This window comes from Cannabis sativa, chromosome X, assembly GCF_029168945.1.
Source record: "Cannabis sativa cultivar Pink pepper isolate KNU-18-1 chromosome X, ASM2916894v1, whole genome shotgun sequence".
NCBI classification, from domain to species: Eukaryota; Viridiplantae; Streptophyta; class Magnoliopsida; order Rosales; family Cannabaceae; genus Cannabis; species Cannabis sativa.
In genome coordinates this window covers 20,130,877-20,142,970 of record NC_083610.1, presented here as the reverse complement: position 1 = coordinate 20,142,970, position 12,094 = coordinate 20,130,877, and the positions used below count along the sequence as shown (strand labels likewise).

General features: G+C 34.7%; 2 protein-coding genes across 2 annotated transcripts; both read right to left on the bottom strand.

Annotated features, from left to right (window-relative positions):
- Positions 1–2,742: 2,742 nt before the first annotated feature.
- Positions 2,743–4,743, bottom strand: LOC115702528 (uncharacterized). The gene is made up of 2 exons (XM_061105916.1): positions 3,651–4,743; positions 2,743–3,518 (listed from the first exon to the last, which is right to left on the bottom strand). Exons 1-2 carry the CDS (start codon positions 4,741–4,743, stop codon positions 2,743–2,745), a joined length of 1,869 nt encoding a protein of 622 aa, XP_060961899.1.
- Positions 4,744–9,886: 5,143 nt separating this feature from the next.
- LOC115702589 (uncharacterized) lies at positions 9,887–12,083 on the bottom strand. The gene is made up of 2 exons (XM_061106840.1): positions 10,895–12,083; positions 9,887–10,803 (listed from the first exon to the last, which is right to left on the bottom strand). The coding sequence occupies exons 1-2, from the start codon at positions 11,709–11,711 to the stop codon at positions 10,025–10,027; spliced, it is 1,596 nt and encodes a 531-aa protein (XP_060962823.1). The 5' UTR covers positions 11,712–12,083; the 3' UTR covers positions 9,887–10,024.
- Positions 12,084–12,094: the final 11 nt, after the last annotated feature.

Sequence of the window (12,094 nt, the reverse complement as noted above, 5' to 3'; positions counted from 1 at the left end):
AAAAAAATATTTAATACTGAATAATATTATGCACTTTTTGAGTTAGTTCGTTACGCGAAGTCGTATTGTATTAAATAATAAATAATATTATATTTAGATAAAGTAATGTATTGTATTAGTTATTACGACCAAAATTTTTAATACAATGAATATTGTATTATTTAACATAATAACAAATAGTCCGTATTAACTTATATTATAATGTTTACAAAGAATTTGAGGTCAACACCAATCTCCGACGTGGACCCAACTCGAGACCCGAACCCAAACTCAGGACCCGGTACCCAAACTCGGGACCCAGACCTAGACTTGGACTTGAACCCGAGACCCGAACCCAAACCAGGAGCCAAACCCCAGACTTGGACCCCTGACCCAGACCCGAATCTGAACCCAGAACCTGGGACCTGAACCCGAACCTAAATTGCGGGACCCGAACCTGGACATAGGCCCAGACCCGAGACCTGAACACGAGACCCGAGATCTAGACCCAAACCCGAACGCGAGACCCAAACCCAACTCGGACTCGGGACCCAGACCAAAACCCAAATCTGAACCCGGACTTGGACCCTAGACCCGAGACCTGCGACCCGTGCCCAAGACCCCGACCCGAACTTGGGACCCAGGACCCGGACTCGAACCTGGATCCAGACCCGTAGTTGGTGTTGGGGTCGAGTGTATTGAAAATATATTATAACGCCCTTACACAATCTATTAATACAAGTCAATACCAAACATAGTATTGTATTAAATAATACTAATACAATATAATATAATACAATCCAACACAATGCAATACAATACGACATACCAAACGAGCCCTTTAAAGATGTACCGATACATTGTTATCTGTTTTGAAATTTAAGAGGATTTTTAAGCTAATTTTTTTATTGACATCTTACACAATTTTAAGAAATTAAAAAAAAAATTAATACGCCAAAAATAAGTTCAAATTGTCTATTGTATTTGTACGTGTGACTCTTTCATTTTATATATGTGTAAAATTAGATTGTTTGAATATTATTTTTTACATTGTAAATTATTCTAAATTTTTCAAAATTTTACAATATATCTTAAATAATTGTAACATACAAAAAAAAATAGACTATATTTATCCTAGATGGCGAAACAAATAAGTACACCTCTTTTAGAGGGATGCAGAATCATCATATAATATAAATAATAAACAAATACTTATTTGGTTAAATAGCAGAAGTACCAAAGTTTTGAGTTTGTAAACGACATAAACCTAATAATTTTTTTAGCGGCATAAGTACCCAATGTTTGTAAAACTATAATTTTTCTCTAGTTTCGTAATCTATTTTGATTTTATTAAAAGAAGATTTTGAAGTAACTGTACATGTTTTCATCCACACTGAATTATTTAGAATTTATATGTCTTGTTTGTGACAAGGGTAAATACCATTTTAAACCCTGTGTTTTGTAAAAGTTACCATTGGACCATCTGTTTTGTTAAATGACAAAATGGACCATATATTTTCTAAAATTGTAAAAATAGGACCATTAGCTCAATTTTTAACAATTTTATTTTTTAATATAATCAACTTTAAGATAATTTCTAACATGAACCGATATAGAAAATGTAACTAGTTTTGTCACAACATCTCTAGATCAGATTATTATTAAGTTTTATTTTGACAAAAAATCAGTTCAGGGTCCTCTTTGTATAATTTTGGAAAATACAAGGTCCATTTTGTTATTTAACAAAACGAATGGTCCAATTGATAACTTTTATAAAATATAGGATCTAAAATAGTATTTACCCCTGTGACAATAACATAGCTTGTACTAACAAAATTGAAGGAAAATTATTATAGTTTTACAAACATTAAGTACTTATGCCGTTAAAAAAATAATTGGGTCTATGATACTTATAAATTCAAAACTTTAATTTCTTATGCTGCTATTTATCCAATTTATTTTATTTTCTAAACTTTGTTATAAATAATATTCTGCAGCCAAATTATTAGCGACTTAAATATTTTCCTCAAATTTAAATATTAATAATTTATGGGACTTTAATTAGATTTTATTAGATTTTTATTAAATAATTGGCAATTTTATTTCTTACCACTATTATATTTTATACCCCAAAATTTTACTACTGCCACATTGTGCTCCTAGAATTTTTGTTAAATAGAAGAGGCACGAGTTGTTAAATAAAAAAGGGTAAATACCATTTTAGACTCTCTGTTTTACAAAAGTTACCAATTGGACCCTGTATTTTGTTAAATAACAAAATGGACCCTGTATTTTCTAAAATAGTATAAATAGGACCCTGAATTGATTTTTTGTCAAAATAAAGTTTAATTATAATCCGATCTAAAAGTGCTATGACAAAACTGTTTACATTTTTTCTATCTGTTCGTATTAAGTATTGTCTTCAAGTTGGTTGTATTAAAAAAAAAAGTTGCAAAAATTAAGCTCAGGGTCTTATTTTTACTATTTTAGAAAATACAGGGTCTATTTTGTCATTTAACAAAACACAGGGTCCAATCTGTAACTTTTGCAAAACACAGGGTCCAAAATGGTATTTACCCAATAAAAAATAGAATAGATAAGAACTTCTATTTTCTTATTAATATTATTTTAAATAAAATCACATAAATTTATCTTTAAGAGAACAAATTACATTGAAAAGCTCATTGATTTTCTATAGTTTATAATTACTTTATTTGCTATAAAATGAATCATTTCATTTGTGATCATACAGACAAGTCCATCTTATTTCTTACAAACAACTCCTCCATCTATTCCACTACCACAACTTAAGCTTGGTAGATCTAAATCTTCCAATATATTTTCTTCTTTACTATTAATACCCTTAAACCTTGCAACAACACAATCAGTGGCAAACAGATTTGAAGTTTTGAACTCTTTATCTCCTCCCATTATAGGCATTTTGGCCCCAACATTAACAAGACTCTTGTAGTTTGGCCTATATGTTTGGCCCAACACACCAGTTACTTTGCTACTTAAAGATAAAAACTTGAATCCGAGGTCGAGATGGGCAAAAGTATCATCTTTCGTTATACCATAATTGTGAATCCTTGAGTCCTCTTCAGTTATAGGCACAACTTTTGCTGTGATTCTAAATATTCTTTCGAACCCAACTATCACATTGTTAGTGTCATCATCTCTTATAACAGAAATGCTTGGGACATTACTCGATTGCCATCGAGCACCTTTAGATTCTGATAGCGTAATTGGCTCACCATCGAATGAGATGAAGAGACGATCAACTGAGTCATCCCATCTATCTGTTTTAAGTGCGCCAATGAATAATTGGTGCTTACCAAAGAGAATTCCAATGGATTGAACCCAAGTAAAGTCTCTTTTCATATTTAAGTTATGTTTGCCAATGAAGTGAGCATTTATATGAAGGTTTGAATCAGATAACAGGCAAAAGTCGTGATCTTTCTTGCCATGGAAGTAGAAAGTGATGCCATCTCCACCTATGAAACGAGGATCTTGACACACTGCTCCAGGTTGATCACATTCTGTATTTGGACAAAAGTATATAATATTATCAAATCTGGATTATATATACAAAAAACGGTTTTACTTTATGAGAATAACATGCATTAATTAAAAGAATTATTTAATTAAAAATTTTCTTTTGAGAGACTTACTACAAACTGGCTTGCATGTTACACATTCGACCTCACATCCACTAGGGCAAGAGTTGGGACATACATGTTCAGTATTGTAACATTGAGGATAGTTCTTGTTCCTACATCTAGCCCTCTTAACACCATCACCATCAGATTGGGTTGGAGGAGGATAAGGCGTATGAGGTGTTGGTGATGATGGAGATGGATTCAATGGTGATGGTGTGGTTGGTGTTGTTGGAGATGGAGTAGGGTTAGGTGGTGTTGGAAAAGGTGTTGTCGGTGAGGGTGTTGTTGGACTAGGACTAGAGGGTGTTGTAGAAGGTGATGGTGTTGGGGGTGTTGGATAAGGTGTCAACGGTGGTGGAGAAGGTATTGTTGGTGATGGTGTTGGAGAAGGTTTTGTTGGTGATGGGGATGGAGTTACTGGTGGTGATGGTGTTGATGGTTTGGGGGGTGTTGGATAAGGTGTCGGAGTTGATGGTATTGGAGATGGTGTTGTTGGTGATGGAGTATTAGGAGATGGTGTTGTGGGTGATGGTGTTGGGGGTTTTGGAGAAGGTGTTGTGGGTGATGGTGTTGGGGGTTTTGGAGAAGGTGTTGTGGGGGATGGTGTTGGGGATTTTGGAGAAGGTGTTGGGGGTTTTGGAGAAGGTTTTGTGGGTGATGGTGTTGAGGGTTTTGGTGAAGGTGTTACAGGTTTTGGAGTAGAAGGTGATGGTGTTGGGGGTTTTGGAGAAGATGTTATTGGCGATGGAGTAGTAGGGGATGTTGGAGGATAAGGTAATTCTGGGGTAGTGGTTGGAGGTGTTGGAGTGGATGATGAAGGAATAGTAGGAGGAGTGGGATATACTGGCGGAGAGTTTGTATCAGGCAGATTAGGGCTTGATGCCCCAACACATATCGGTTTGCAAGAAACACACTCAACAGTGCACTCGTCAGGACAAAACTTGGGACAAACATGTTCCAAATTATAACAATGCTTGTACATTTTTGTCATGCATCTTGCATGGCTTGGGTTCTTAGCGATTCCAGGAGGTGTTGCTTCCACCACTACTTGGAATAGCACCAAGATGAGAATTGAGATTGTGAGATGTGGGCTATGTTGAGCCATATTTGAGACAACTTTCTCTATATGCTTTGCTTTGGAAGTTTGTGTTAGTGTGATAATTTTCATTACCGATCAGTTTCCTTTTATTTATAGTCCCAAAAGGGAATGTACCTAGCTAAGAGGACTCTATGCCTTATAGTTCGGATCATAACAACACAAATACTACAATATAATAAAAATGGTTTCACGTGGTTTTCTAAGAAAGTCAAACCATATATATATATATCTTGACCTCAAATAATATAGATTTTGTTTTTCTTGTATCATATATTTTAGTTTAGAGTTACGTTGTTTTAGTCTTAAATTAATTGGTATCACTTGGGAACCAAGACTACACAAAATGATATCACTTTTAGCAAATGCTACGACTCTTCTCTTCGTTAACAAATGCATCTAAATTGAGAAATGTTAAAGGACACTAGTAGTGTCTAGCATCTTTTTAAGGACACTAGTAGTGTCTAGCATCTTTTTATGTCAGTATCGCTATTGGTTCAACTAAGTATCGGATCCCACATAGTTTAATATAATAATTTTTAGTCAGTATCGCTAATCAATCGCAACGTGACATGTCGAGAAGGTGCTAGGCACCACTAGTGCATAATAACAATGCTCCATCTAAATTATATTCAATTTATTGGGAACATAAGCTAACAAATTAATTATATAATGTATATATGCCGATTAAGACAACCATAATGGACCTGGACATGGATTGTGAATTGTGATGATAGAATATATATTACATTATACATTCTGTGGTGGTTCTTAGTTGAATTATTTTCTTTAACATTAATGCACTCTTATATTATCTAGCTATCTCTTCATTATCTGCGCTTGAATATGTTACGCCAAGTGTTACCTTTACAACTAATAATCATTTTTTATGGACTAGCTAGAGCTCATGATATGATATATGGAAAATCACAAACAACTTTTAGAACCAAACCAATGAATGATAATAAGTATTAGAGCATATTAGGCACCAGTGGTGCCTAGCACCTTCTCGACATGTCGCATTGCGATTGACTAGCGATACTACCTAAAAACTATTATATTAAATTATATGGGACCCGATACTTAGTTAAACCAATAGCGATATTAACACATAGGAAGGTGCTATGCACCACTAGTGCCCTTTAGCATTTCTCTAAGTATTAATATAGATGGTACCAATTATGGCTAGATATATCCTCACTTTCCAGTTTCCAATTCCGCAAATTATAATATATCTCTCAAGTATATTCCGCACCAGGTAATACTCAATATCTTCACACTTAATGATTGGTTAGTGATAATATTCTCTTCAAGTTATTTTTTTAAGTTATATAGGACCCGATACTTAGTTAAACAAATAATTATGTGATACTAATTAAGAAAGATACTAAACACCAACAATATACATATTAGCAATTCTCATTTATTTAATATCAAGATAGATGTTATTTTTGAATATGTTACTTATGTATGTACATATAATTTGGTTCTTTATATATTTGAAAGTAATTGTGTAATTATTAGAATAATAATTACATAATACAGTAATTACACTTTATTTTCAAATATAAAATGTGTTTGGATGTGATTGACAAAATAATGTGTTTTAGATATGCAGATCCCACATGAGAAATTGAAGCAAACTTACCACCTATAGTAATTTGGTGATTACCATGATACGGTGTTGCAGAGTCAACGGGATTCAAATCTAGGGCGAAGTGATGAGAAGATTCAGAGTCCATATACCAAGCGAGATTAGTGATGGCATTCGAGAAAGGGGGAGTGGGTAACAAAGGAGAGGGTTGGATGAAGGTTGTGTGTGTTGGATTATATTTTACCAATATCTAGATTTACTAACAAGTATATTTTTAACATCCTAAATATGAACTTCTAAAACGATGAAAATTAAACATATGTAAAGTATGAGAAACCTTACATTGGTTTCAGCAGAATTAAATGACTCATTCCACTGAGATCTCTAACCCTTGTTCCTTTTCTCTCGTAGAGTATAATCAAGATCTGAGCCAGACACTCCTTCAGTTGTTTATATTCTTCACAGTCTTACACACTATGATTGAGGACTAATTTTGTATGGCTGGGCATGTACTCAATCACCAAGGCTCGAATTTTAATGATGAAGAACACTATAGGATTTCAAAATATTATAGAGAGAAAAAAAAGTCTTAAAATACTAGTTGTCCGACAGAATGAAAACTAGGTTTAGTAGCATTAGTTGGATAATGAGACTATTCTTTTCTTTTTATACTAATTCACTTAGGGTTAGGATTGAATTATTTGGAATAAAAAATGATAAAATAATAGCAAAAATAAGACTATAGTGGTCGGCCATATGTGGGCCCAACACTAGTTATATTTCTGCCATTTATCTATTATTTCCCAAATACCATATTTTGCAATTCTAATCGTATAAATGCCAAAAATATTTATTTGATAATTAAAATTAATTATCAAATAAAATTATCATTTATATTATTTATTAATTAGACTCCACAAAGTCTCTTAATTAACAAATAAATCCTAAAATCTTATTTCTTCACAATCAAGCCATATCTTAGTGAAAAATACATAAACTAGACATAGTCTAATTTTAGAATTATAATTGATTAATTAAAATTAATTAACTGCGTCTTACAAGCAGTTTGTCTCAACTATATATAACCGAGCTTCCAATAAGCAGATCTAGAAATTTACCAAATAAATTCTTTAACTTATTAATTCCTCCTTGCACCACTATAGATTTGGAATTGCACTCTCAATTATATAGAACGCTCTATATGTTCCACGAAATAGATACGCTATGAGATTATATATTTGTTATAATCCTAGTAATCAATGATCCTCTATAGATGATCTATATTGAGTAGGGACAAATTTACTGTTACACCCTTCAATGTATTTTATCCTTAAAACACTTAGCTACCTATAAATGATATTCTAGTGAAATAATATAATCACTGAAATGAGTACTCAACCACTTATCTCTATTAAGCCAAGCTCAAAGGAAATCATTGTTTCACTTTTATGTCTAGATAGAAACTATAGATTTCGTATCTATGATTAGCGCTCCCACTCAATTAAACTACCATGTTCTTAATCTATATGTCACGAGAAGAACCATTTGGTCAACTTTAACGAACCGATTTAAGAACACAAATAATGCAACTGAACTAGAACCTAACCATCTCAGGATTGAGATCACTTGATCTAAGATCAACTAGATGATATTGAATTGAATAGATATTACGGTAAGTTTATTATATCTGATTCAAGTTCAATATCGGTCCCTTCTGATGCATACTCCATTCATCCAACCTAAGCTTACTTTAACCAATGCCCTGGAAAGGACATGGCACTTATCCATGGTGCAAGTAAACTACATTGTAGATTATCCTATCAGTCAAATCATGTGTACTGATAAATTATAGGAATACATTTAATCACACAATCTTGATTACTTTCCACTGTGTTGAGAATACAATAAACAAGAATATCAGTGTGATAAGGATTTGAATGAACTTATAAATCAAATAAATAAATAGTCACATGAACCAAATAACACATTAAATAAGTAATAAAAATAAATATGTTTCCTTATTGATAATTGAATAGAAAATATTACATTGAAATAGAATTTTATTTAGGACACAAAGTCCAACAGTATGGAGGGTGGATGTGGATGGAGTGGCTATTGTGGCTGTTGTTGGGTGAAATAGGCATTGAATGGGCGTGGGGATTGTGCTGATGGTTGAAAGCCAGTGTGATGGTAACACATCATGGCAGTGTGGCTCATTTTAAAACAAATTTGGCATTTGGGTAGTCTTGTTTGTGGACAAGAACTTGAAGAAAGCCATGGATTTTGGGATCTCGGATGAGATTGATATGGACTTTGTGGGTTATGAAATGAGGGCAGTGTAGATGGGAAATTTTAGTTTAATTGAGGAGGATAACAGAAAGTGAAGGGAGATTGTTGAGAAGGTGTTTTTGGTCTCTGTTTTGGAATAAAGAAAAATTGGCTTGAAGGGAGCTAATCGATGCAACTGCTATTTCACGTTCCAGGCGAGCTTCATAGCTTAGTAAAAGAGCGTGAACTTCTTCAACAGTGGGTTTGACAGGTCTGGTCAAGATCGGAGTCACAAAGACATTATACTCTCGTTTTAGACCATTTAAAAGGTAAGTCAAATGATCTTGGGAAGAGATTGATTCATCAACATATGCGAGGGTGTTACAAAGTGATTTTAGCTTCTGTAAATATGTTGAAGCAGTAAGACCTTCTTCTTCAAGTTTTGTAAGGCTATTTGAAAATCTGAGCTCCGAGCAAACAAAGCTATTATTTATGTTCTCTCAAGGGAGACCCATATTTTGCAGTTGTGTTAAGACATACTATTTGTTGCCCAAGCATGGAATCGAAGATGGAGGCGTAGAGCCAACTCATGAGATGTCAATTGTAGCGATGCCACACTGTGAATGTCGGATCCGTCAGGTTCGAAGTTGGATCTGGAAAATTGTGAAGGACAAGCAACAATATTGTCAATATAACCTTCAAGGCCATTGGCAATGATAATATTTGGAATTTTCATTCTCCAAACAATTAGAATCATCAAGTTTGACTGAAATGGTTTGGTTAAATGCAGGGAAGTTTGAAGGTAGAGAAGAAAAAGAGGGTGTCGAGAAAGTAAGGGAGGAGAAGATGGGTGAGGCGACTGCATTACTAAGGTTTTGTGAGTTAATGATGGTAGGATTTTGAAGGAGATTTTGGGTATTTTCATCTTCCATTTGTAGGGTAGAGCTAGTACAATTTATTGATGCCATGAGGAGCTGTTTGGCTCTGATACCATATCAGAAGAAAGCAATTATATTTCTATTCATTGAAGAGAAAAGGTACACAGTACACATGACACCACATAAGTAATACTAAAGGCCAAATATCAATTTTTATTACTTATTTCTCAGAATATAAAAATCTCCATACATTTCCACACCAATGATCACATTTGATAAACGTCATAAACTAAAATGCAGAGAAAATAATTTGTAGTACAGAGAATATAAAAAATTTGAACAAATTAAACAATCATAATATATAAATAAGAGAAATACATAAAAACTTATTTCATTCATATTAATATTGTTTAAAATAAAATTATATAAATTCATCTCTAAGAGAACAGATTACACTGAATAGTCTCATTGACTTTCCATTTTATGTAATTATTTTATTTGCTGAAAAATGAATATATTACCATTTGTGACAATATAGAGAAAATCAATCTCATTTCTTGCATACAACTCCTTGTCCGTTTATTCCACTACCACAACTTAAGCTTGGTAGTTCTAAACCTTCCAAAGTATCTTCTTCTTTATTGTTAATACCCTTAAACCTTGCAACAACACAATCAGTGGCAAACAAATTTGAAGTTTTAAAATCTCTTTCTCCTCCCATTATAGGCATTTTTGCCCCAACATTCACACGACTAGTGTAGTCTGGCCTATATGTTTGGCCTAACACACCAGTTACTTCATTACTTAAAGAGAAGAACTTGAATCTGAGTTCGAGATGGGCAAATGTATCCTCTTTCGTTATACCATAATTATGAATCCTTGAGTCCTCTTCAGTTATAGGCACAACCTTTGCTGTGATTCTAAGGATTCTATCAACCTCCACCATGACATTATTAGTGTCAACACCTCTTACTACAAAAATGCTTGGGACATTGTTGGATTGCCACCGAGCACCTTTAGATTCTGGTAGGATAATTGGCTCACCATCGAAGGTGATGAAGAGACGGTCAACTGAGTCATCCCATGTATCAGTTTTAAGTGCGCCAATGGAGAGTCGGTGCTTACCGAAGAGAATTCCAATTGATTGAACCCAAGTGAAGTCTCTTTTCATATTTGAGTTACGCTTTCCAATGAAGTGGGCATTTATATGGAGGTTAGAATCAGATAATAGGCAAAAGTCGTGATCTTTCTTGCCATGGAAGTAGAAAGTGATACCATCCCCGCCTATGAAACGAGGATCTTGGCACACTGCTCCAGGTTGGTCACATTCTGCATTTGCCAAAAAATATATAGTAGTATTAAAGAAATTACTCTTTGGTATAAGAATTACTTAATAAAAAATCTATTTCGGGAGACTTACTACAAACTGGCTTGCAGGTTACACAGTCGACTTCACATCCACCAGGACAGGCATTGGGACATATATGTTCAGTATTGTAACATTGAGGATAGTTCTTATTCCAACATCTAGCCCTTTTGACTCCAGCATCATCAGATTGGGTTGGAGGAGGATAAGGTGTATGAGTTGTTGGTGATGGTGGAGATGGAGTAGGGGTAGGTGGTGTTGGAGAAGGTGTTGTTGGTGATGGAATAGTGGGGGATGGTGTTACCGATGGTGATGGTTTTGGGGGTGTTGGATAAGGTGTCGATGGTGATGGTGTTGGAGTGGTGGGAGATGGCGTTGATGGTGTTAGGGGTTTTGGAGAAGGTGTTACAGGTGATGGCGTTGGGGGTTTTGGAGTAGAAGGTGATGGTTTTGGTGTTTTTGGTGACGGAGTAGTAGGCGATGTTGGAGGATAAGGTGATGGTGTTACTGGTGATGGTGATGGTTTTGGGTGTTTTGGAGTAGAAGGTGATGGCTTTGGGTGTTTTGGGGAAGGCGTTGCGGGTGATGGAGTACTAGGGGATGGTTTTTGGGGTTTTGGAGTAGAAGGTGATGGTTTCGGGTCTTTTGGGGATGGTGTTGCTGGTGGTGAAGTAGTAGGCGATGCTGGAGGATAAGGTGATGGTGTTGGGAGTGTTCCAGATGGTGCTGTTGGTGTTGGAGTAGTAGGTATTGTTGGAGGATAAGGGATTTCGGGGGTAGTTGGATAAGGAGTTGGAGCTGCAGCAACCATTATATGGTGTAGCCCTAAGAGGAGGGCTACAACAATGAGATGTGGGCTATATTGAGCCATTTGAGATAACTTTCTCTATGTGCTTTGGTTTAAGGGGGTTTACGAGTGAGTATGATTTTTCATTGTTGAGTCTCCTTTATTTATAGTCACCATGGGAATGTACCTAAGATGACTGTTTGCCTTCTATTTCGGATCATAATAGCACTATCTCAATATATAATATAATTTCAAGTGGGAATTTGTGAAAGTCAAACCATCTTCACCTTAAATATTATGTATCTTTTATCTAGTTTTAAAGTCATCTTAAATTGAAACTGACATCACTTGGGAATCAAGACTACACAGAATGAAACTTTTAGCAAATGGTACGACTCATTTAGTCTTTAACAAATGCAACTTGATATAATTCTCAAATATGTTGGGACAATAAGCAAAACAAATTA

Bases quoted from the DNA above. Each gene is read 5' to 3' on its own strand.
- LOC115702589 (XM_061106840.1), bottom strand. From the start codon at position 11,711: ATGGCTCAATATAGCCCACATCTCATTGTTGTAGCCCTCCTCTTAGGG. The intron at 10,804-10,894 runs GTAAGTCTCCCG...TGGCAAATGCAG, and splicing joins AACCTGCAAGCCAGTTTGTA to AATGTGACCAACCTGGAGCA.
- LOC115702528 (XM_061105916.1), bottom strand. From the start codon at position 4,743: ATGGCTCAACATAGCCCACATCTCACAATCTCAATTCTCATCTTGGTG. The intron at 3,519-3,650 runs GTAAGTCTCTCA...GTCCAAATACAG, and splicing joins AACATGCAAGCCAGTTTGTA to AATGTGATCAACCTGGAGCA.